This window comes from Microcaecilia unicolor, chromosome 1, assembly GCF_901765095.1.
Source record: "Microcaecilia unicolor chromosome 1, aMicUni1.1, whole genome shotgun sequence".
Lineage (NCBI taxonomy): Eukaryota > Metazoa > Chordata > Amphibia > Gymnophiona > Siphonopidae > Microcaecilia > Microcaecilia unicolor.
Window position 1 is genome coordinate 480,762,740 of NC_044031.1, and position 25,611 is coordinate 480,788,350.

General features: G+C 44.8%; 1 protein-coding gene across 2 annotated transcripts in view; it reads right to left on the reverse strand.

Moving 5' to 3' along the window:
- The window catches only part of LOC115477217 (ras-related protein Rab-10-like), a 133,176-nt gene that overhangs the window by 57,198 nt on the left and 50,367 nt on the right, over positions 1-25,611 (reverse strand). For both annotated transcript variants that reach the window (XM_030213948.1, XM_030213940.1), the window contains exon 2: positions 24,636-24,696. In XM_030213948.1, coding sequence (XP_030069808.1) covers positions 24,636-24,696 — 61 coding nt within the window. The remainder of the gene's footprint in view (positions 1-24,635; positions 24,697-25,611) is intronic.

The following is a 25,611-nucleotide window of genomic DNA, read 5'->3' on the forward strand; positions in this document are numbered from 1 at the left end:
AGAAAGATGCACATCCTGAACAAGGGAATCCGCCAAGCCAAAATCAAGCGCAGCTGCACTCATGGGCTCAGGGCCCGGACATGCTCCAGATGCTGCTCTCCGCTTCCCCCAGTGGGAGCAGTGCTTTACTACTTCGCCTTCCATGCCCTGACTGCAGACGCTATGGGAGCCCAACACAACAGGGAAATTAAAGGTACACTCACCCGTAGCAGAGAAACAATGTCCAGGGAAGACAGTGCTGCATGTAGGCTTAGTCACACAGCTCACTCTCCCAAATAAAGCCCATTAGCACCAAACGCCCACCTGACAAAAATCCTCTTGTCCCTTTTTTTTTTTTTAATCCAGGCATGAGGAGGAAGGAGAAGGTGGCAAACGGCTGGAGAGGAAATTGGGGTGGGGGAGGGACCTGGTGTCACCAGGTGTACCCCCTAAAGCTGGCACCGCTCAGTCAAGCGCCCCCAAGCTGCACTGAACCAAATAACCAGGAGCTGAAGTCAAAAGAACCCAGGAGCTGGGAGAAGAGCGTCCATCCGTCTGCTGGAGATAGAGAATACTGAATGTCTCGGGAGCAACCCGCCCAATAAGACAGAGTTCAATTCAGTGCTCTCTATCTCTACCTGCTTGTAGATGGTCACAACATATATGTCTCTGGCTTCATCTACTGTTGACACTAAGGAAGTTCCCTTTGTAACACACACCCATGTCCCATCAACTACTGCAGCTACAATGATCATCAAGCGAGCACAACGTCACATATGTGGCATTTGCTACCCTGCATATATCCTGCAGAACTGAGGGACCTTGTGGTTGAGTTGAGTGGCAAAAAGATCCACCAAAGGAGTGCCCCACGCTCGGAAGATCTTGCAGGCTTTGCCCATGTTCAGAAACCACTCGTGAGGTTGCATTACTCTGTTCAGTCTGTCGGCCAGGCTGTTGTTTACGCCTGCCAGATAAGTGGCTTGGCGAACATGCCCTGATGGTGTGCCCAGAGCCATATCTGGACAGCTTCCTGACATAGAAGGCGAGATCTGGTGCCCCCCTGCTTGTTGGTGTAATACATCGCAACCTGATTGTCTGTTTGAACTAGGATAATTTGGTTGGACAATCGATCTCTGAAAGCCTTTAGAGCATTCCAGATCGCTCAGAGCTCCACAAGGTTGATCTGAAGACCTGTTTCCTGGAGGGGCCAGGCTCCTTGAGTGTGAAGCCCATTTACATGAGCCCCCCCTCACCCCAAGAGTGATGCATCTGTCATCAGCACTTTTTGTGGCTGAGGAATTTGAAATGGAAGTCCCAAGGTCAGATTGGACCAAATTTTCCACCACTGACGAGAGCGTAGAAACTCGGGGGACACTAGGATGACATCTTCCAGACTCCCTGTGGCTTGATACCACTGAGAAGCTAGGGTCCATTGAGCAGATCTCATACGAAGACATGCCATGGGTGTAACATACACTGTGGAAGCAATGTGGCCCAACAACCTCATCTGCCGAGCTGTGACCTGCTGCGATGTCCGGACCTTGGACGCGAGGGACAGAAGGTTGTCTGCATGTGTCTCCGGAAGGTAGGCTCGAACAGTCCGTGTATGAGCAGGGCTCCAATGTATTCCAGTTATTGGACAGGGTGGAGATGGGACTTGGGGTAGTTTATTACAAACCCTAGTAAAACGAGCACCTGAATAGTCTTCCGCATTGACTCCTGAGCACCCTCCTCTGAGGTGCTCTTTACCAGCCAATCATTGAGATAAGGGAACACATGCACTCCCAGTCTGCGTAGCGGCGCTGGAACTATTACTAGACATTTGGTAAATACCCTGGGAGCTGACACGAGGCCAAAAAGCAGTACATGGTACTGAAAATGATGTGTTCTCAGCCGAAATCGAAGATACTTCCTGTGAGCTGGAAGTATCGGAATGTGAGTGTATGCATCTTTTAAGACCAGAGAGCATAGCCAATTGTTTTTCTGAATCATGGGAAGAAGAGTGCTCAGGGAAACCATCCTGAACTTTTCTCGGACCAGGAATTTGTTCAGGGCCCTTCGGTCTAGGATGGGACGCATCCCCCCTGTCTTTCTGCACAAGTAAGTACCTGGAATAGAATGCCTACCCTTCTTCCCCTGGTGGAATAGGTTTGATCGCATGTGACTTTTGAAGGGTGGAGAGTTCCTCTGCATGTACCTGCCTGTGCTGAGAGCTGAAAGAGTGAGCTCTCAGTGGGCAATTTGGAGGTTTGGATATCAACTTGAGGGTGTATCCTAGCCGGACTATTTGAAGACCCCACCGGTCTGAGGTTATGAAAGGCCACCTTTGGTGAAAAAATTGTAACCTCCCCCAATCGATAAGTCATTCGGCATGGATACTTTTGTGGTGGCTACGCTCTGCTGGAGTCCCTTGCTTTTGCTGGGGAGCACAAGTGGCCTTAGGTGCACACTGTTGACGAGAACGAGTGCGCTGGGGTATAGCCTGAGCAGGCTGGCAAGCACCTACGTCTAGAAAAGGCGCAAGAAGTACTGTAGGATCCACCAAAATAACTCTTAGATGAGGAGGTGGTTGCAGAAAGTGCCCGGTGGGAGAGAGAAAACATAGCATCAGTGTGCTTTTTGATCTAGTCAACTAGCTCCTCATTCTTCTCTCCGAAAAGATTATCCCCCAGGCAGGAGGCATCTGCCATTCTCTGCTGGACTGAGTGGTCCAGGTTAGAGACACGCAGCCATTAGAGTGTGTGCATCGCTATACCCTGGCCAGAGATTCTGGATGCCACGTCAAAAGTGGCATAAGTGCCCCTGGCCAAGAACTTGCGACACGCCTTCTGTTGCTTGACCAGCTGGCGAAAAGGCTTGGCCTGCTCTGGAGGAAGCACATCAATCAAGTCAGACAACTTAACTCACCGAGTTCTGCAAGTAGACGCTTGTGAAGAGCTGGTACGACTGAATACGGGCAATGAGCACAGCGGCCTGTTACATTTTTCTCCTAAAGGAGTCTAAGGTCCTGGCTTCTCTGCCTGGGGGAGCCGAAGCATAGTCCCTACTACTCTTGGCTCTCTTGAGAGCGGCATCCACCACCATGGAGTTGTGGGGTAACTGAGACCTCGCCAACCCAGGTTCCCTGTGGATCCGATACTAGGTATGTTTTCTGGGGGACCACAGGGACAGACAGAGGGGACGCCCAGTACCGCACAAAGACTGCCTTGAGTACCTCGTGCAGAGGAGCAATCACTGACTCCTTAGGTGGAGAGGTGTAGTCTATGACCTCGAGCATCTTAGCCCTGGGCTCATACTCCACTTCTACAGGGAAGGGTATGGCCTCAGCCATTTCGCACACAAAAGAGGTGAAAGAGAGGCTCTCAGATGGAGGGGAAGGTTCAGAAGAGATTCCAAAGGATCCATCGGAGGAAAACTATCTGGGTCCCTCCTCAGACTCCCACGAGCGCTCTTCGGTATCGGACAGCACTTCCCTCAGGGATGTCCGAGACCAGGCCTGCCCCAACACTGAGGACCGGTGACCTTGACAATGACGTTGAGGTGTCGATTCCTGCTTCGTCTCCAGTGAAGCTTCCTCCACCAAAGTCGAAGGCAAACCAGCTTGGGTGGCCGTGGACACCGGATCCGTACGCGGAGTGGCGCCGGTGGCCACATTATGGGCTGGGGGCCAGGCAGGGCCACAGCGGAAGGCATGGTAGGTGCAGGCGGGGACCCCCGATGACGATGCACATCGCTGCATAAAAGTCCAAGATCTCTAGAAGCAAGGCCAGGAGTCGCTTGTTGAGAGCTGCCATCGGTAAAGGCTGAGGGGCTGGTGTGGGCTCAGGTTGCCTAACCGTCTGGGATGCGGGAGCAGGATCTCAGCTGCTGGGAGAAACACGTGTCAGCACCTCTTGAATGGAGGGGGAGTGCTCCTCCCGGCGCAGACGTTTCTCGTGTGCCAGATCCCTTGACATCCCAGAGCTCCCGGCACCGTGAGTCGAAGGAGAATGGTTTCAGTACTTCTTGGCCACCCGATGTACCTTGCCGAGACTCCTCGGTGCTGAGGACGACGTGGAATCCTCACGTCACCTTGGGGTCATGTCTGACAACGGTCAGTCCAGGAGGCTTCGAGACAGGTGAAGACCCACTCGATGCCTCACTACTCCCAGTGTCTCTGGGTCTCGCAGCAGCAGCCATCCCTACCGTGACTCCAGATATCAATGCCTCCATCAATGTTGACACCGATGCCACTGACCTTGATGCCGATGCCAACATCGAAGGACCAGACCGAGCTCCAAAAAGTTTTTCTCTTGAGCCTCTCGGGAAATTTGCGTCCTTTTCTTCACACGAAGACAAAGGATACGATTTGCCAGGCTATGGTCGGGCCCAAGGCACTGAATACACCAAGAATGTGTATCAGTACCAGAGATGGTCCGGTAGCATCGAGTAGAACACTTGAACCCACTGGGAGTCTTTGATGACATAGAAGGGAAGACTGCTTTGGCAAAATCAAAAAGCTCGATTGTGCCTAAGAAAAAAAAAATGGGAAACCCCGGCCGAGCAAGCCTAAATGCGGCCTGCGCCAAAAAAATAAGAAAACTTAAACACGGGCAAAAGAAACAAAAGAAGTAAGGTTTTTTTTTAAAGAAACAAAATAAGAAATAAAAAAGGGGCAAAAACAAAACAGCCATAAGGCACTTGAAAAGGCTCTTTCCCTGCCGTTAACGAGGAGCTGCTGAAAGAACCGCTGCTCCTCACAAAGAAAAAAACGAACTGAGGAGAGCGGTTGCGTGGCAGGCGGGAAGGCACTCCGCTCATGTGGACTAAAGAATGGATGACGCTCCAGGTGAAAAAACTTTATTGATTGGTGAACACAACTCGACACAGCTGTGTTTCGGCCTAAGGGGCCTGCATCAGGAGTCTTGTGTGATCTAGAGTTCAGTTGTTGTGTTTGTCATTCAATGGATGGTGTTGAAATGGAGCTGTAGCGTCTCAATTTGAAGTAATGCTTTTTGAAGCTTTCCTAATCTCGAGAGTAAACCTGGACTCAAAGCAGAGTGGGTAACTGGAACTTAAATTGAGTTCACTTAACTTAACATCAGCCTAATAAGAGATGTATGGACCATCTTAAGGTCCCATCTATAGGAGGTAGCTCTGGGATTGGTAGCATGGAATGTTGCTAATTGGGTTTCTGCCAGATACTTGTGACCTGGATTGGCCACTTTTGGAAGCAGGATACTAGAGTAGATGGACCATTGGTCTGACTCAGTATGTCATGTTCAATAGTGGTTTAGCATGAAGAAGCCCCTTCATAAATCAAGAAATGAATGGAACTGAAATGTTAGTTGTTCAGGTGTGTCTGATAAATGGTTTCCTTGCAGCAATTAAAATGTCCTGAATATGGGTTGGAAGCCCTTGGGCTGTGAGTAAATACTGCTTAATTTCCATGCTGTGAGAACTAGAGCTTTGAGGCTGGGATGAAAAAGGCAGTCCTCGTTCTATGTTATTAACACTATAAAGACTGAAGTCTGAAGAATAGATAGATTGCTAATTGCTTTAGCAGAGAAACTATTTCTGAGTAGGCCAATGGAGTGTTATGCGAATTATCTTGCTGGCCTCTGCAAAAACTTGTACAGAGTGTTTGCTAAGAGTGAGATTGGGAAAAAAAGAACAGAGCAGAGGTTAATCCCAGAAGTGAAGAGATTGGTTCTTCCCTCTTCCACCCACCTTGTTAACATAAAACATGGTTGCTCTGTTGTCTGTCCGAACTAAGACTGAGTGGCTTCGAAGGAGATGGATAAAGCCTCAAAGGACATAAAACATGACCTAGAGATCTTAGTGATTTATATGAAAGAGGCATTCAGAGTTCTTACCATGTCCTTTGCAGGGATGAGATTCTAACTGAACTCTTCACCCCATGTTCAAAGCATACATGATCAGAAGAAAATGGAGTTCTAATTGATTAAAGGGGTACACTTCATAACAGGTTGCAGCTAGACATCCAAAATTGCAGCATACTTTGGATACAAGTTGGGTATGCCTATTCTACTGAATTTGAGATCCCATTCAGGCCATACTATTTTCCAAGCGAGCCAGGGAATGACTTGCACTGCAGTGGCAGGGTCTGCCAACATCAACAAGTATACCTTGGCTGTGACTTTGACCAAAGCTCAAACATGGTGTACATGCAGCTTCAAGGTGTGCTACCTTTTTCTTGTTCTTTGTTCAGAATGACTCCTCTGAAGGCGAGTGTATAGGATTCAAATTTGAATTTTGGAAGTTGATACTGAAACCCAGAGTCTGGAACAAATTGTCTCATCTCTGAGATTATTACCTGGTTCTTTGAAGATGTTGCTAGAAGCCAATTGTTGAAATAAGCAAAAATCAGATAGCTTTGTTTGTGTAGATGTGTGGCTTCAACTACAAAGCATTTGGTGGCTGAAAAGGAGGAATTTGTGCTAGAAATGGTCCATGCAGAGCTGAAACTGGAGATATCACTTGCAATGGGTATGGATAAGTCTTGTGAGATTAGGCATCTTTGAGATGTTAGATGCACCGCCAGTCTCCCTTCTCCAGGAATGGTAGAAAGGAGAAAATAGTGTTCATTTTTGAATTTCTCTTTGCTGAGGAAGATTGAGGTCTCAGATCCAGGATGAGGTTCAGGCCTCCTATTTTCTTGAGAATGAGGAAGCATCTAGAATGGAAGACCTGGCTCTTTTTGAGGAAAAGTACTGGTTCTATAGTACAGTCCTGTAGGAGATGCTTGATTTCTTCCCACAGCAGTGGTTTAGGTTCTTGGGAGATGAGACCATTTAAAAAGACTGGGTGGTCGCCTGAGAAACCTCAGTCCATTAACCTGACTTTACTATGCCGAGGACCCAGCTATGGGAATTTGCTCCCATTGGCATAGGAAGAAGTGAACCCAACCTGCTAAAGGTAGAGCAGGGTGCAGATTTTGAAGCAGCACCGACTGCAACCAGAGGTTCGAATCAAAAAGAAGGTTGTTGCTTAAGGCTGAAATTACTGAACCACCTTCCCCATTCCTGATACCTACACTGACTACATAGCTTATTACCTTTAGATTGTAAGCTCTCTTGAGCAGGGACTGTCCTTCCCCTTGTCTAAACTTGTACAGCGCTGCGTAACCCTGGCAGCGCTATAGAAATGCTAAGTAGTAGTAGTAGTAGTGAAAAGAAATTGAGGTCATCCACTTAATAAATCTCCTGGGCCAGATGGCTTCATGTTTGGAGTATTGCAGAGCCTTTGTGGATAACCTAGTCACCAAACTTCAGTATGTTGTCCAAATTTTCCTTCAATAGAGGATGGGAAGAGATACATTTGTAATTATAGGCCAATGTCTCTGATAAAAAGAGAAAGTAAAGTGTATGCCAAGGTGCTGGCTCTTAAGGACTAAGTAAATTTATGAATGCAGTCATTCCTAGAGATCAATATGGTTTTATGAAGAATAGAATAACATCATATAATGAGGGGTTATGATGTAATGTAGTATGTCTGTAGCTAGTGCAGCAGCACAGCCAATGGCTACAATAGCCCTAGATGTGGAAAAGGCTTTCAACTGTATCAAATGGTTTAACTTAATTGAAGTCTTGGAATGGTTTGTATCTGGTTTGTGATTTATTCAGATGGTCTGAACATTATGGAAGTAATTCTATAAAGGATGTGGTAAGCGCTGAGCTAGAATTCTATAACAGCATTTGGGTACCCGGATTTCATTATAAAATACTAGTGTAAGTCAGCAGCAACTTGCCTAAATTTAGACGCAAACACTTACTCCATCTCTACAGCTGGTGTAAATTCGTATGCCTAAATGCTGGCACTTATGTTTGCAACTTAACAGTATTCTATACATTTTGGACATAAGTGTGCAACCTGTCCGTGATGCCTCCTCCCATGTCAACACTCCCTTTGCAGCTGCATACTATAGAAGTCAGGCGCTAAGGTTATAGACTAGAGCTGTAAGTCAGTTATGTGGGTAACTGCAAATCAGTACCATTAATGCTTGTTAAAGCCAATTACTGATACTTATCACCAATTGAGTGTCAATTTAGCAACAATTAACTAAGTTCCATGTATAAGTGGTGCTATACTATAACTGTGTACCTAAGTACACACACCTTATATGGAATTAGGGGGTATGTACCCAGCTGATAGGTCTGTGTTAACTTGCTTTCACCAGTTAATCCTATTCAAAAAGATAATAGGTAGTGTTGTCTGTCCACTTTTTCTTCTGCTGTTTCGCATCACATTGGAGCCTTTGCTTTAATCATATTTATTTATTTCACGTATTTGATATTAGAGAGTTGCATGGGGACAGAAATTTCACCCCATCTCCAATGGAATCTAACCCGTACTTGCCAAGATCCATTCTGTCATCACAATTTATCTCCTCCATCCTCATCCGTACCCGCAGGAATTGATTCTATTATTTACTTGCTCGCAGCCCTCTGTTGCCTCACAACAGCCTCCCGTGGTTTTTTGGATGGTATTCACTATTCATCCAATTGAGTGTTCCAAGCCTCTCTGGGCTTTCCAAGCCTCATTCCAGAATTATTATTATTATTTATTGCATTTGTATCCCACATTATCCCATCTCTTTGCAGGCTCAATGTGGCTTACAATTCGTTATGGATACTGGAGATAGAAGAGAATATACATTTGGTTTTACAGAGGGTTTTGGGTTACATGGTGGTGAAATACATGGTTGTATTAAAGCTTGTACAAAAAGACATTATAAGACAATCCTATATGCATGAAAGAGTTACAAGTGTTGATCTTTGTGATATATCTTGTCGAAGAGATAAGTTTTTAGTAGTTTACGGAAGTTGGTCAGTTCATGGACCATTTTCAGGTTACGTGGTAGTGCGTTCCATAGCTGCGTGCTCATATAGGAAAAGGTAGATGCGTGCATTAATTTGTATTTCAGACCTTTACAGTTGGGAGGATGAAGGCTGAGGAATGTGCGAGAAGATTTTATTGCATTCCTGGGTGGTAGTTCAATTAGGTCCGACATGTAGGCTGGGGCGTCTCCATGGATGATTTTATGGACTAGGGTACAAAGTTTGAACGTGATGCGTTCTTTAAGTGGGAGCCAGTGTAGTTTTTCTCGTAGGGGTGTCGCGCTTTCATATTTTGGTTTGCCGAATATTAATCTGGCTGCCGTGTTCTGGGCTGTTTGGAGTTTAAGTATTTGCTCTTTGCAGCCAGCGTATAGTGAGTTACAATAGTCCAGATGACTGAGTACTAGTGATTGTACCAGATTGCAGAAGACAGACCTTGGGAAAAATGGTTTAATTCTTTTTAGTTTCCACATTGAGTGAAACATCTTTTTAGTTATGTTTGTTGCATGATTCTCAAGTGTTAGGTGTCAATCAATGGTGACTCCAAGAATTTTTAGGGTGTTCGAAACTGGTAGGTTTAGTTTAGGTGTGTTGATGGTGGTGAATTTATTCTTATTGTATTGCGAAGTGAGTACTAGGCATTGGGTTTTTTCTGCATTAAGTTTCAGCTGAAATGCATCTGCCCAGGAATTCATGATGTGTAGGCTTTGCTTGATTTCGTTGGAGATTTCCCTTAGATCTTGTTTGAATGGGATGAAGATCGTTACATCATCAGCGTATCTATATGGGTTTAAGTTCCGATTCGATAGTAGTTTGGCCAAGGGTGTCATCATTAGGTTGAATATGGTTGGTGAGAGAGGAGATCCCTGTGGAATGCCGTATTCAGGTGTCCATGTAGCTGATGTAGCCGAATTTGATGTCACTTGATAAGAGCGTGTAGTTAGGAACCCCTTAAACCAGTTGAGAACGTTGCCTCCAATGCCGATTTTGATTAAATTCCCATAGGAATCCCATGGCAACTTCTTTCATCCATGTGGGAATCCCACAGAACATCTTCCATACCCACTGGAATCCCATGGGTCCTATGGGATTCCAGCAATCCCCATTCCTGTGCAATTCTCTATTTGATATATTGCCTTTCAATACATCTTCAAGACAGTTTACAAAGTATAATACAGCATTAATGGAGACAAACATATCATAAAATAAAAAATATATATAAATGAATACAGAAGGCAGGGATCGAAACTGAACAACAAATTATCCTTAGACAAAAATCAGAAACACAAGAGAAGAAATTTACAAATGTAAAAGAGCAAATTTTAAAAACTTGTCTAAAAAGCCAGGCTTTAACTCTTATTTTAAAACTCTTATAGAATAAATCGAATCAAAGTTCCACAGTGTAGGGGCACTACAGCTAAATGCAGCCTGTCATGATGTATCCAGAGTTTTTTATGATGAGGCACAATCAGTAAATTTTCTTACAGAGATCTTAAACATCTAGAAGGATAAGGAATAAGAACTGTATGCAAATAAACTGGTATCCCTGTATGACAAGCTTGATAAGCCAAAATCAAGATCTTAAATTTTAAATGAAAAGAAACAGGCAACCAATGTTGTTCTTTCAAGAGGGGCATAACATGGTCATAATCGAATGGACATATTCTGAATCAGCTGCAAACATTTTATTAGATATTGAGGCTTGCCAATAAGCAGTGAGTTACAGCAGTCCAGTCTACTTATTACCAGTGAATGTAAAAGTAGCTGAATCACCTGCTGATCTAAGAACCTCTCCAATGAACAAATTTTCTTTAAATAAAATAATTAGGGCAAAAGTTAATCATCCCATATTAACACCTAGTGGCAACATACTAGAACTCAGGGGGTTATCAGCCTAAATCTGGACATAAATATTATCTGTATACATAGATGAAATGATACCATCAGTCTTTGTAGTCTTGATACCAGCCCAATTGCAAGTTATAGATCAGTATAAGAAAAAAAGAATTCTTCCAGAAGGTAAACTAGAACAAGTCAGAATCCTTCCATAATACTAATTGTTTATCTTATTATATATTTCCACTATTCATTATGTATTGTAAGCCACATTGAGCCTGCAAAGAGGTGGGAAAATGTGGAATACAAATGCAATAAATAAATAAATGTCTCTCATTGAATAAATATACTCAGCTTGACTAGGTTTTTATGGTGCAATAAATCTCTTCATATGACCATGGTCAAGCTGAAGCTGTCAAGAGGGTGAACTTATCCCTTCCTTGCACAAAAAGGCTACGGCCACCACCATCACTTTGAAAAATGAAAGGCAGAGCTTCGAACCGATAATGCTCCCTTAACACACAATGCCTCAAAGTACTGCCTGGGTGGACTGTCTGAAAGGCTTTGTCCGCTCCACGTAAAAGGCCAATGCTCTCTTGCAGTCCAAGGTATGCAAACTGCTTTTGCCAGGGCGGGTATGAGGATGGGGAAAGAATGTTGGCAGGACAACAGACTGATTCAGATGGAACTCAGACACCACCTTTGGCAGAAACTTAGGGTGCTTGCGGAGGACTACTCTTTTGTGATGAAACTTGATATAAGGTGCATGCACTACCAGGGCCTGAAGTTCACTGACTCTACGAGCTGAAGTAACAGCCACCAAGGAAGAGACCTTCCAGGTCAAGTACTTCAGATGGCAGGAATTCAGTGGCTCAAAAGGAGCTTTCATCAGCTGGGTGAGAACGACGTTGAGATCCCATGACACTAGTGGAGGGGCTTTGACAAAAGCAAACCTCTCATGAAGCGAACTAAAGGCTGTCCAGACATAGGCTTGCCCTCTACACGGCGATGATAGGCACTAATCGCACTAAGATGAACCCTTACTGAGTTGGTTTTGAGACCAGACTCTAATAAGTGTAGAAGGTATTCAAGCAGGGTCTGTGTAGGACAAGAAAGAGGATCTAGGGCCTTGCTGTCACACCAGACGGCAAACCTCCTCCATTTGAAAGAGTAACACCTCTTGGTGGAATCTTTTCTGGAAGCAAGACAGACTCGGGAGACACCCTCTGAAAGACCCAAGGAGGCAAATTCTAAGCTCTCAACATCCAGGCTGTGAGAGCCAGAGACTGGAGGTTGGGATGTAGAAGCAACCCCTCATTCTGGGTGATGAGGGTTGGAAAACATTCCAATCTCCACTGTTCTTCGGACAACTCCAGAAGAAGAGGGAACCAAATCTGACGCGGCCAGAAGGGTGCAATCAGGATCATGGTTCCGCAGTCTTGCTTGAGTTTCAACAAAGTCTTCTCCACCAGAGGTATGGGAGGATACGCATACAGAAGGCCTGTCCCCCAATGCAGGAGAAAGGCATCTGATGCTAGTATGTCGTGGGCCTGAAGCGTGGAACAGAACTGAGGGACCTTGTGATTGATCTGAGTGGCAAAAAGATCCACCAAGGGGGTGCCCCACGCTCGGAAGATCTTGCGGACTACGCCTATGTTCAGTGACCACTCGTGAGGTTGCATAATCCTGCTCAACCTGATGGCCAGACTGTTGTTTACGCCTGCTAGATAAGTGGCTTGGAGAAACATGCCATGACGGCGTGCCCAAAGCCACATCTGGACGGCTTCCTAACACAGAGGGCAAGATCCGGTGCCCGCCTGCTTGTTGGTGTAATACATGGCAACCTAATTGTCTGTCTGAATCAAAATGATTTGGTTGGACAGTCGATCTCTGAAAGCCTTTAGAGCGTTCCAGATTGCTCGCAATTCCAGGAGATTGATCTGAAGCCCTTTTTCCTGAAAGGACCAAGCTCCTTGAGTGTGAAGCCCATCTACATGAGCCCCCCCACCCCAGGAGGGATGCATCCATTGTCAGCACTTTTTGTGGAAGAGGAATTTGGAATGGGCGTCCCAAGGTCAAAATGGATCGAATCGTCCACCACTGAAGGGAATTCCGAAAGTCAGTGGACAGATGGATCACATCCTCTAGATCCCCCGCAGCTTGACACCACTGGGAAGCTAGGGCCCATTGAGCTGGTTTCCTGTGTAGACGTGCCATGGGAGTTACATGAACTGTGGAGGTCGTGTGCCCCAGGAGTCTCAACATCTGCCGAGCCGTGATCTGTTGAGACACTCGCACTATGGACACTAGGGACAGGAGGTTGTCTGCCCTTGCCTCAGGAAGATAAGCACAAACTGTCTTTGTGTTGAACAGAGCTCCAATGAATTCCAATTTTTGAACTGGGGTGAGATGGGACTTGGAATACTTTATCACGAACCCCAGTAGCTCGAGCACCTGAATAGTCATCCGCATGGACTGTAGAGCACCTGCCTCCGAGATGCTCTTCACCAGCCAACCGTTGAAATAAAGGAACACATGCACTCTCAGTCTGCGTAGCAATGCTGTGGCTACCGCCAGGCACTTTGTGAAGACTCTGGGCGCAGATGCCAGGTCAAAGGGAAATACAAGGTACTGAAAGTGCTGTGTCCCTAGCCGAAATCGAAGATACCTCCCGTGAACTGGAAGTATCGAGATGTGTGTGTAAGCATCCTTTAAGTCCAGAGAGCATAGCCAATCATTTTCTTGAATCATGGGAAGAAGGATGCCCAGGGAACCCATCCTGAACCTTTCTTGGACTAAAAATTAGTTTGGGGCCCTTAGGTCTAGGATGGGACGCATCCTCCCTGTTTTCTTTTGCACAAGGAAGTACCTGGAATAGAATCCCAGCCCTTCTTCCCCTGGTGGAATGGGCTCGACCGCTTGGGCCTGTAGAAGGGCGGAGAGTTCCTCTGCAAGTACCTGCTTGTGCTGGGAGCTGTAGGACTGAGCTCCTGGTGGGCAATTTGGAGGCTTGAAGTCCAGATTGAGGGTGTATCCTAACCGGACAATTTGAAGAACCCACCAGTTGGAGGTTAAAAGAGGCCACCTTTGGTGAAAAATCATCAACCTCCCCCCTACCAGCAAGTCGTCCGGTACGGACACTTTTACTGAGGTTTACTGAGGCTATGCTGAACTGGAGCCAGTCAAAAGCCCATCCCCTGCTTTTGCTGGGGCGCACCAGGGGCCTTAGGTGCACGATGTTGACGAGAATGAGCACGCTGGGGCTGAGCCTGGGCAGGCTGTCGAGAAGCAGGAGTGTACCTATGCCTAGGATAGTAATAGGAAGCACTCCTCTTCCCCCCAAAAAACCTCCTAGATGAGGAGGTAGTAGCAGAAGATGCCCGGCGGGAAAGAGAATCCATAGCATCATTATGCTTCTTGATCTGGTCAACTACATCCTCTACTTTCTCACCAAAAAGGTTATCCCCCAGCAAGGAACATCCGTCATCCGTTGCTGGACCGAATGATCCAGGTCAGAGACACGCAGCCATGAGAGTCTGCGCATCACTATATCTTGAGCAACGATCCTGGATGCTACATCAAAAGTGTTGTATGTACCCCTGGCCAGGAATTTTCGACATGCCTTCTGCTGCCTGACCACCTGGCGAAAAGGCTTGGCCTGCTCCGGAGGGAGTGCATCGACCAAGCTGGACAGTTGCCTCATCGAGTTCCGGAAGTGGACGCTCCTGAAGAGCTGGTATGTCTGGATCTTGGCAGTGAGCATAGCGGCCTGATACGTCTTCCTCCCAAAAGAGTCCAAGGTTCTAGATTCTCTGCCTGGGGGTGCTGAGGCATAGTCCTTAGTGTTCTTGGCTCTTTTGAGGGCGGAGTCCACCACCATGGAATTCTGAGGTAGCTGAGACTTCAGCAATCCAGGTTCACCGTGGATCCGATATTGGGATTCAGCTTTTTTCAGGATCATGGGATTAGACAGAGGGAACGACCAGTTTCGCGTAAGGACTTCCTTCAGTATGTTATGCAAAGGAGCCGTTGCAGCCTCTCTAGGTGGAGAAGGATAATCCAGGACCTCGAGCATCTCAGCCCTGGGCTCATCCTCAACCTCCATAGGGAAAGGAATAGCTGCAACCATTTCCCGGACAAAGGAGGTAAAGGATAGACTCTCCAGTGGAGAAAGTCTCCTTTCTGGTGGAGGGGAAGGTTCAGAGGGAATCCCATAGGATTCGTCAGAAGAAAAGTACCTGGGATCTTCCTCTTCCTCCCACGAATGCTCATCTTCAGTATCTGACAAGACTTCCCTCAGAGCAGTCCGAAACTGAGCCTGCCTCAACGCCGAGAATGACGTCCTTGATGGCGGTGCCGAGAAGTCGACGCCCACCTGGACGGCAGTGAAGCTTCTTCCACCGATGTTGAAGGGGAGCCGATCTGGATTCCAGCCGACGCCGATGCTGCAGGCGGCACCGAGGCTGGGGATCTCACCACAGGCGAAGGACCAGATGCCACTGCAGCAGACGGTACAGAAGGTGTAAGCACCCCTGACACTGAAGCAGAATGGCGCAGCAATCCTTCTAGAAGCTCTGGAAGGAGGGCCTTGATGCACTCGTCGAGAGCCGCCATCGGACAAGGCTGCGGGGTCGGTAAAGGAGCCGGTGGCAAAATCTATCGAGGCTCGGGAGCAGGTACAAGGCTGCCAGAAGACCGACGCATCGGCACCTCCTGTATAGAAGGGGGAGCGATCTTCTTGGCACCGACGCTTCTCGGGTGCCGATTCTCTCGACGTCCTGGAGCTCTTGGCACCGTGTGTTGAAAGAGAACGATGATGGTGCTTCTTCGCCTTTGCTCGATGCCCATCATCGAGACTCCTCGGTACTGATGAGGAAGACGTGAAATACTCATGTCTCCTCGGGGCTGGGTCCGACGAAGGTCAGTCCCGGGGGGGCCTGCATAACAGGAGGCCTCGAGGCAGGTGGAAACCCACTCGATGCCTCACTGCCCGCAGCGCGAGTTGGTCTTTTAGCAGCCATTACCTATGCTCCTGACCTCGGTACCGATGTCGATGGTGACGTCGAAGGACCAGACCGAGCCCCAAAAAACTTCTCTCATTGGGCTTCTCGAGACGCTTGGGTCCGTTTCTTTATACGAAGACACAGACTACAAGCGGCTGGGCTATGGTGGGGCCCAGGGCACTGGATACACCAGGCGTGGGTATCGGTATCTGAGATGCTCCAGTTGCACCGAGTACAACGTTTGAAGCCGCTAGGTATCCACGATGAGATGGAAGGAAAAACGGCTTCAGCGAAATTAAAGGACGCGATTGTGCCTGATAAAAGAAAAAAAGGCAGAAAAAGAAGGAAATAATCTGAACACGCGGCTAAAAACAGCTGCATCGAAAAAGAAAGAAAACTTTAAAAAGGGGCTAAACTAAACAGAACTACAGGACCCTGTTTTTTCTTTTTAAACACGATGATAATAAAATAAAGAAAAATAAAGAAAAATATGACTCAAAAACTCTTCCTGGGTCTGAGAGGAGTGCAGAAAAAAACTACCGCATGTCAATGAGGAGAAAGAAAAACTGACGAGACGTGCTCACACGACAGCCAGAAAATCAGTCCACGCACGCGTGCCAGAAGACTCTGGCAAAACTTTGTTTTTATTTTGCTTGCAAAACGCCGATTTCTGGGCCTATGCGGACGTTGACCTACAAGTGAGAACAAGCAGCCTGCTTGTCCTCGGAGAACACTAAATACAAGATTTCCATCTGAAAATGGAGAACTGAAAAAGTCGTGCCAACTCCTATCAGAATGGGCTGAAATGTTGGGACCAGTGTTCCCTCTAAAGCGAGCGCACGAGGATCACTCATACAAACTGAGGGCATCGCTCACTAAGGGTCAATGTTCGCTCACCTTTTTGTTTCTTCCCATTTTCCCTCCACTGATGCACCTCAAGCTGGCTTCTGGGTATGTCACATAGCCTTTCCTGTCTCCTAATGCAGTTCCTCCTAGTTTTCCCTCCACCAACGCCCCGATGCACCTGAAGCCAGTTTCCGGGTATGTCATATAGCCTTTCCTGTCTCTTATGCAGTTTCCCTCCCCCCTCACACCCCACAGAATAGGCCCCTCTAGCATAATTTTTAAACTTCTCAGGGAAACAATTTCTTCTACTAACGCACCTCGGAACTGCTGTGAACCCATTCATTTCTGCTCTCCTCTCATGACTGTGCCTGGGATATGCTCAGAATCACTCGATGTGAAGTGACCACAAAAAGAAGTAAGAAAAAGGCTAAGCGGGAAGATTTCTTCGAGGGACATTGCGTCAAGGAAGGAAGGTCAGCCGAGAAAAGTGGAATGAAACGAGAGAAAACCGAGAAAGCAGTTCCTGTATGGTAAGAGAGTGGTTTTGGTGAAATGAGTTCTAGGTGCTCCTTAAGGGGGAGGGAGGATAACCTGTATGTGCTAATTCTATAGAATACCCCCTCCCTCACATTAAATAAAGCTGCAGCCTTGACTTTGCCATGATGTGGGTGCTTGAGAACCCCCAATATTGAGCAAACTTGATTTGTGCTGATTCAGGAGAACATGCTAGGTGGAATGTTTAAAAAAAATTCAATAAACAGTATTCTTTGTGTAAAGATATGATTTTAATGAAATTATTTTTTGTACCTCATAGAAGATATGCAGTAGTGAGTAGATAACTCAGGGGACCCCTCCCTCACCCCGCGGATAGCTTGTGGGGGGGGCCCTCTGCTCTTTTTTGGCTGTTGGGCTATTTTCAGCGCTCACTCAAAAATAAATTTGCATGCAGCACATCACTCCTTAGAGGGAACACTGGTTGGGACTACAAAATAGAAAGAATACTGCCCTTGACTCTGTTCTTAAAGGGGATCAGACTCCACAGTGCTCGAGTCACGATGACAACAAAAGGCATCCTGCACTACCTTTCACTTGAGACTCAACCTGCATGGGGGGAACACCATAATGTGTCTGAGATAGGACAAGCAAACTCAAGAGTCTGAATCACCCCCAAGACCCACTGACCTGAGGTGATAAGGGTCCAGACAAATGAAGTCTGCTCTCCACCTGCATCTCTGACCTTAATCAGGGACCTTTTCAGGTAATGGACAAAGAAGCAGCAGCACCACTCTTGGATCTCTTAGTCCACAAAAGGAATGCCGCCTCTGCATTCCTGCAGAGGAACGAGAACCCTTGGTAAAGATCTGGGAACATCCCGATCCTTAGCATAAGATCTACCAACCAATGCTTTACTGGACTGAGACCTGTCTTCTTCTGTCTTCTGAAAGGCGCTGGGGTCTAGACTTGCCCAAATCCTTTGCAAACTTTTGAGATCCTCGTCAAAAAGTGTCAACCCCAAAAAAGGTAGTTTAAGTAAAAAAAGACTTACAAGCAGAATCAGCCACCCAATTTTGCAACCATAACTAGTGATTGGCCATTCATTAAAGCTAGAGTGGAGTAAGGCTATGAAAATCTATAAAACAGCAATTTATAAAGGCAAACATATTATGCCTCCCTGTTAGATAATTCTCATTCTTCTTTCAAGCAGCTTTTTACAATTTTTAGGGATCTAGTACCTGTGACTCTGGGCAAGTCACTTAACCCTCCATTGCCCCATGTAAGCCGCATTGAGCCTGCCATGAGTGGGAAAGCACGGGGTACAAATGTAACAAAAAAAAAAAAAAACTCTTGTACTAATATAGATGTGGATTTATTTATTTATTGCATTTGTATCCCACATTTTTCCACCTCTTTGCAGACTCAATGTGGCTTACAGTGAATTATTATTAGTAGATGGTAGGTTAAGAGGTGACAATTATTGTTACATAAAGAGTATGACAATTATTGTTACATAAAGAGTATCATTATAGAAGTTTAACAAGTGGATATAAGTAGAAAATAATACTGATAATAGATACAGGTGGAGGTGCCATAGAAAATAACGCATTCGAAATTCAGACCAGCAGATATAGGCAAAAGCATAGCTGAAAATAGGTAAATAATGATAAAGGTAAGGTGGAGATGCCGTAGCATATAACGTGTTCGAGGATTAAACAAGTGAGTATAGGCAAAGAGCATTGCTGATGTTAGGTAAGGTTGCGATGTATTAAATTGATAATTGCTGATCTTATTGGTATGCCTTATTGAATAGGTAGGTCTTCAGGGATTTGCGGAAGTTAGTTAATTCATAAGTAGTTTTTAAGTTGCTCGGTAGTGTGTTCCATAACTGTGTACTCAGGTAAGAGATGTTTGACACATGCGTTAGTTTGTATTTTAGGCCTTTACAACTGGGGAAGTGAAGATTAAGGAATGTGCGGGATGACCTTTTGGCATTCCGGGGTGGTAGGTCTACCAGATCTGACATGTAGGCTGGGGCATTTCCGTGGATGATTTTATGAACCAGGGAACATAACTTGAACGTAATTCGTTCTTTAAGTGGGAGCCAATGTAGTTTCTCCCATAGGGGTTTAGCACTTTCATATTTTGTTTTTCTGTAGATGAGTCTAGCTGTGGTGTTCTGGGCGGTTTGCAATCTCTTGATGATTTGTTCTTTACAACCAGCGTAGAGTGCATTGCAGTAGTCTAGGTGACTAAGCACTATTGATTGTACCAGGTTACGAAAGATGGTCCTTCAGCTTCAGCAGCATATTTCTCAGACAAGATTGTTAGAATTAAGGAAATAGTTCCCCCTAGGCTATAGATAGTGATTAATTTGTCTATTCTGGCATCAAATATTCAGGCTATTCTGGCTGATAGGTTATAGACTACTTTTCAACCCATTAACAAGGAACAAGTAACTTTTCTATTGGCTTCTTCCTCCTGTATATTGGATAGCTGCCCAGCTTATATTTTGACATCATCGCCTCTTTTGGCAATTGAACGGATTACATCATTTCTGAATTTCCTTCTACAGTTAGGATGTTATCCATCAAAGTTGGGTTAAGATGAATGGTGAACTCTCTGCTTTCTGGGGACCATCTTGTGGTGTACCACAGGGTTTCCCATTGTCGCCCATTTTATTTAATATCTATATGACTAATATAGACTTCGGCTTCTCTTCATTAGGTGTAAATTTTTATTCATATGCAGATGATGTATTACTTTTGATCCCAGTTGGCGAGAATTGGTCTGACACTATCTTAAAGGTAGTTAAATGTATCGAGTTAGTTAAATACCATAGTTCAATCCATAATTTTAAACTGATGCTGAAAAAAAATTACTGTGGTTGGCTAGGAAGGTTGATTTTATTCCTGATTCCCTCTTAGTGTCTAAAGAGCTTTCTTTGAAATTTGATTTAACTTCAAAGATTCTCAGAATTATACTCAATTCATCTCTTGCATTGGAACCGCAAGTAAATCATTTAACTCAACTGGTTTCTTTTAAATTATGTCTGCTTCATCATATTAGACGATATTTTGATAAACCACATTTTGCTACTCTGGTTCGAGCATGTCTCCTGAGCCATCTTGACTATTGTAATGTTTTATATGTTTCTATTTCTGTGACGTTAAAATCTAGATTACAGTTATTGCGGAACATAGCAGCTAAACCGATTTTAGGTCTTAAAAGATGAGATAGTTCTACTGTTGCCTTGATATCTTTGCACTGGCTTCCCATTCACTGTAGAGTCCTATTAGGGTAGCTTGTTTTATTTTTAAAATGTTTGATGGGTTATCTCCTATCTTCTAAACTGGATTTCTTTCCCTCAGGCTCCTGGTTTATCTCAAGTTAGAGATCCATTACGATTGTTAATGCTATCTTTTTGATACCGTTTCACGGTAGTTCTATTGTTAGGTTTCAATTTACTGTTTTCAAGTTTACCTCATTTATTGTATTATATTTATTCTTGGTTATTTTACTATTGTATTGCTGTTAAATTGTAAGTTTTATGTTAAACTGTACCTGCTGTACAATGCCTTGGGCGAATCTCTTCATAAAGGTGGTAAATAAATCACAATAAATAAGAACATTTTTGAAATGTCCTTTTGCTATTTGGCTCCTCAGTTTTGGCACAGTCTTCCTATTGTACTTCAAAGTTATTTTAGTTATTTGCAATTCTGTAGGAATCTTAAGACTTCACTTGTTTAAAGGTTTTCTTTCTTGGGTGAATCTCTTCATAAAAGCAGTTAATAAATAAGAAAATTTTTGAAATGTCCTTTTGCTATTTGGTTCCTCAGTTTTGCCATAGTCTTCCTATTGCACTTCGAATTTTAGTTATTTGCAATTCTGTAGGATTCTTAAGACTTACTTGTTTAAATGTCTTCTTTCTTGTTTCTTTTTTTCTTTTTTAAATTTTGTTACCCACTTTGAGCGCAGAGGAAAGTGGGAAATGGACCAATAACCTCAGAGACTGGGACAGATGGATCATATAAAGCAAATTTTATTACAGACTCGACACAGATCTATGTTTCAGCCACAGGTCTGCCTCAGGAGTCTTGCTCACAGTTGCTTCCCGTAAACCCTGGGCAGCATCTCCATTCCAAAGTGGTCACCGATCTGTAGGATAATTTGTAGATGGGCCTCAGTAGGGTCCTGAGTAGGTTTGCACAAGGTCCGGGTCAGTGGCAGTTCTGGTAAACTCTTTGGATCACAGTCTCAGATCCATTCTGAACTTGACGGGACACAGTCTTTGTAATTGTGTATTGACACCAATTCCTTCCACTCCACGGAAGCCCTTCAGCTGGCTGTTTTCTCAGGAGCCAGACAATTCTTCTCCTTAAGGTTACCTTTCCAGCCCGTAGGAAGCCTTTTGACTGGCTGCCTTCTCAAGAGTCAGGCATTTCTTCCATGTCTGGGTTACCTTCCAAATCCATGAGAAACACTATCCATCCCCTCTTCTTTTCTGCTTGCTCCTTGCTCCAGGGCACCTTTCTAGTTCAGACCTGGAAGGAGAGCAGAGACAGTCAGAAGCTCTGGGGCACAGCATGTACTGACTGCCCTCCAAGGAAACTGTGGGTCCCAATGTTTCAGCTGAAGGAACATCAGCAGCAACACCACCACCCCCTCTTCACCACCACAGGACTGTTTTTGACATTGAAAACGGTCTGTCACCGGAAGGGCAAAGGTACCTGGTAGCTGTACTCTGCTGTCATCTCCTACAGGCCGTACAGCTCCAGCCAAGTGGCTAGTGTGTAGGAGTTGCCGGAATGCTTGGGCCAACTATGGCCTGGGAACCCCAGCGACCTCACCTTCTCCTCGACTCACTCAGGATGTGTTTTTTCTCTTTTTCTATTCTTTTCTTTTTAAAGCATTGCTTTAAGTGTTGCTGCTGTATATATATATATATATATATATATATATATACATACACATACACACAAAGTGCGCTCCATTTAAGTGCACGTTGGATAAGCGTATGCTCTGTTTAACTGCATGTCGTACTTCGGTCCCATTTTTGGCGCCATCAATTTCTATGGGGACAAACTTCGGTTTAGCGCACCACTGATAAGTGCAAGATTCACTTATATGCATTGTTTAAAGACGCTCCTCTGCAGAAAAGACTTCACATAAGCGCGCGCACGGAATATGGAAGCCGATTGGCGCGTGACAACCAACGAGAGTTCAAATTTACCGTCCCTTTAACTGCCACAGGCAGAATAAGCGAAAGAATGTTGTACACTGGAGTCATCGTCTTGCAACTGTAAGACTTTAACACTGAATGAACGAATAGAAGTTCTTAAAAACTTAGAAACCAAAGTCAAGCATCTATTGTTAAAGAATATGGTGTCAATCCCAGTCAAATTTCACATATCTTGAAGCAGAAAGACCAGCTTCTGGAAGACTGGCAAAACAATACAAATCCACATCGGAAGTAAAAACGGGTGGGAAAAGCTGAGGAGGTAGAAGATGCTCTTCTTTGGTGGTTTTCTCAAGTCAGGAGCAGACAGTTTCCTGTCAGTGGTCCACTGCTTATGGAGAAAGCTAATCAGCTAGCTGAAAGTCTTGGACTAACTGAATTCAAAGCCACTGTGGGATGGTTGGAAAGATGCAAGGAGAGAACAACATAAAATTCAAGAAACAGCATGGTGAAAAACAAGACGCTGATGACTTTGGTGCTGAAAATTGGGTTGTTTCAGTTCTTCCTACCATGTTGAACGAGTTTGCACCTTGTGACATTTTCAATGCTGATGAAAACAGTCTCTACTGGTGAGTGATTCCTGATGGAACACTTGCATTCAAACAAACCAAAACTACAGGAGGTTAAATGTCGAAGGACCGACTGATGATCCTCCTTTGCTGCAATATGGATGGGAGTGAGAAGTTGGAACCACTCATCATTGGAAAGAGCAAACAGCCCCGTTGCTTCAAGAATGTTAAGCGACTTCCTGTGTCATACGAGGCTAATGCAAATTCATGGATGACTTGGGAAATTTGGATGCAGTGGCTAAAGAAGTTAGACACTAGAATGCGGGCACAAAAGCGTCAAATTTTGTTGCTTTGTGATAATTGTGCTGCACACAGTGATGATGTCAGGCTGTCTAACGTCAAGGTGGTCTTCCTGCAACCAAACACTACCAACCTATGGATCAGGGCATAATAGCCAATTTCAAACAACATTATCAGGCTCTTGTGCTACGTCGTCTGATGAGCGTTATGGATGACCAGACTGGCAAGGATAAACGTGCTGTTGAACTGGCTCGTATCTATCACTGTTGGATTCCCTACATATGCAGAAAGAAGCCTGGAATCATGTTACACAGGCAACTATTGTGAACTGCTACAAGCGGGCAAACTTTGTTAGGGATGTGGAGAGGGACGAAATAGATGCAGCTGTTGCAAACGCGTCAGATGAACATGCTATTGACATCCCAGCCTGTGTTACTGAAGAGGAGTTTCATCACTACGTAACTGTTGATTACGATCTACAAACAGCTGACGACAGCACTGATGTCCAGATATGCGCCTACACGCAGGCAACGGCTGATGATGAAACAGATGATGAAATGAGCAGCGAGGCACATGCTGACGGAAATTCAACAACCTCCTGTCACTTTTGCAAGAGTGCTGGAGAGTCTCAACACCGTGCGGGCCTATCTGGAGGCCACTGGATGTCAGTGCTATGACAGTTTTTACCGTCTGGAAGACATAGTCTATGGAACTCACAGACACAAGAGTGAACAGAGGACTATGACTGATTACTTCAAGTAAGCCTAACGTCAGTTAACGGAGACTGTATAACGTCAGTAAACGGAGACTGTATACTGTACGTATAATAAACAGTACTGTACACATGTTTATCAGATGTCAAGTTTCTTTGGGTCAGAACAGTTAAGTGCACGCGCCGGTTAACTGCATGTATTTCTTTGGTCCCAGACCCTTGCACTTAAGCGGATTGCAATATATATATATATATATATATATATATATAAAATTATTTTTCCCCTCAAAGGAATAAAACAAAACTAGGCAGCTCCCCCCCCCCCCCCCCCCTTGACAATGCTGCTGGGAACTGCAAGAGAACCCTGAGGTCAAAAGCTTTCGGGGCCTGGTGAGACCTTCCAGATTAGGATCCCCCTCAGAAGGCTCAGTCAAAGGGGCCTTGGAGAGGCCTAGGACCTCTGACACAAAGGGCCGGAGGACGAGTGGGGGAATGGGGCTCCATGGGGAAGAGCCATGAGCCTCAAAAGTGATTGCCTGCAGGCAATGACATGCAGTAGTGGAGACACTGTCTCTGCTCATCCACAACCAACTCATAGATTGAGAACCTGAGAGCTAGGTCAGGAACCAGGAGCACCAGGCTAACAATCTACCATCTGCTGGAGGTAGAGAAATACTGAGCACCAGCACACTTGTACTAGTGATGTCACTGGAAAGATCAGTTTCTCTACCTCTATCTGCTGGTAGGCGGGGATAACAATCTAATAGTTCAGGATCATACAACCTACATGTTAAGCAAGTATATTTCACTGTAACAAAACAAGATATATAGGATATTAGAAAAATAAAAATTTTGGCCTGAAACACATTAACTTACCATATCTGAAGTTTCAGCATTGTCTCGTCAATTGTTACTGTTTTTATTTTGAAATCAATGCCTATGAGAAAAAAAATTACTTATGAGGGTTGACAAGCAATCCAAATATTTACTTACTTATTTATTGATTGGGATTTAATAACTGCCTTTATGAGAGATTCGCTCAAGGCAGTATACAGCTTGACACAGCACAGTTTTGTAAACAGCATAACAATAGCAAAATGACCAAATATAAGCATAAATAGAATCAATAAGGTAAACTTGGAGGAGGCAAACTGAATACTAGTAGGACTAACATGATACAGTATCAGAAATATAAACATTTAATAGCATTGTAAAACAATCATAAAACAGATACATGATAAATGTCAAAAATGTACAAACTTCTATAAATCATGAAGAAACTTAGTTCAACTAATTTTTAAAGATGCTTTTAAATAAAATTTGTGCTTAAAAAATTGAAATGTTACTCTGGCCCCATACAGTGTCACAAACTAACATCTCACCAAACTTCAATCACTGCATGTGTCCATTTTATCCATGCTCAGATAAAAAAAATCAAGTGTGTATCTTTTAGGCAAATATGGTCATGATCATTGAAAAGCTTGAACTTTAGATCTCATTGGTGCCCTTTATATCAGATATGATAAGCTGGAGTTGAAAATACAGCTGAAAGCCCCCCCCCCCCCTCAAATCTCCTTGCAAATTGCCTCTGATCCAACCAGGGGCTCCAATGCCATGTGCACACCCCTGCAAAGAGGGGTCTCCTGCCAGAAGAGGGCCCAGTCTCCACTTACAGGGCACACTTGAACATCTCTCTTCCGAGGAAAATCTTGATGAGCTGGGGGTGGGAGTAGTAGAGAAAATGGACAATAAGAGAAGAGGTGGGGGAAGCAGTGAGAAGGAGAAAAGGAGTAGCCTAATGGTTAGTGGAATGGCCTGCAGCTCCTTATGACTCTAGGCAAGTCACTTATCC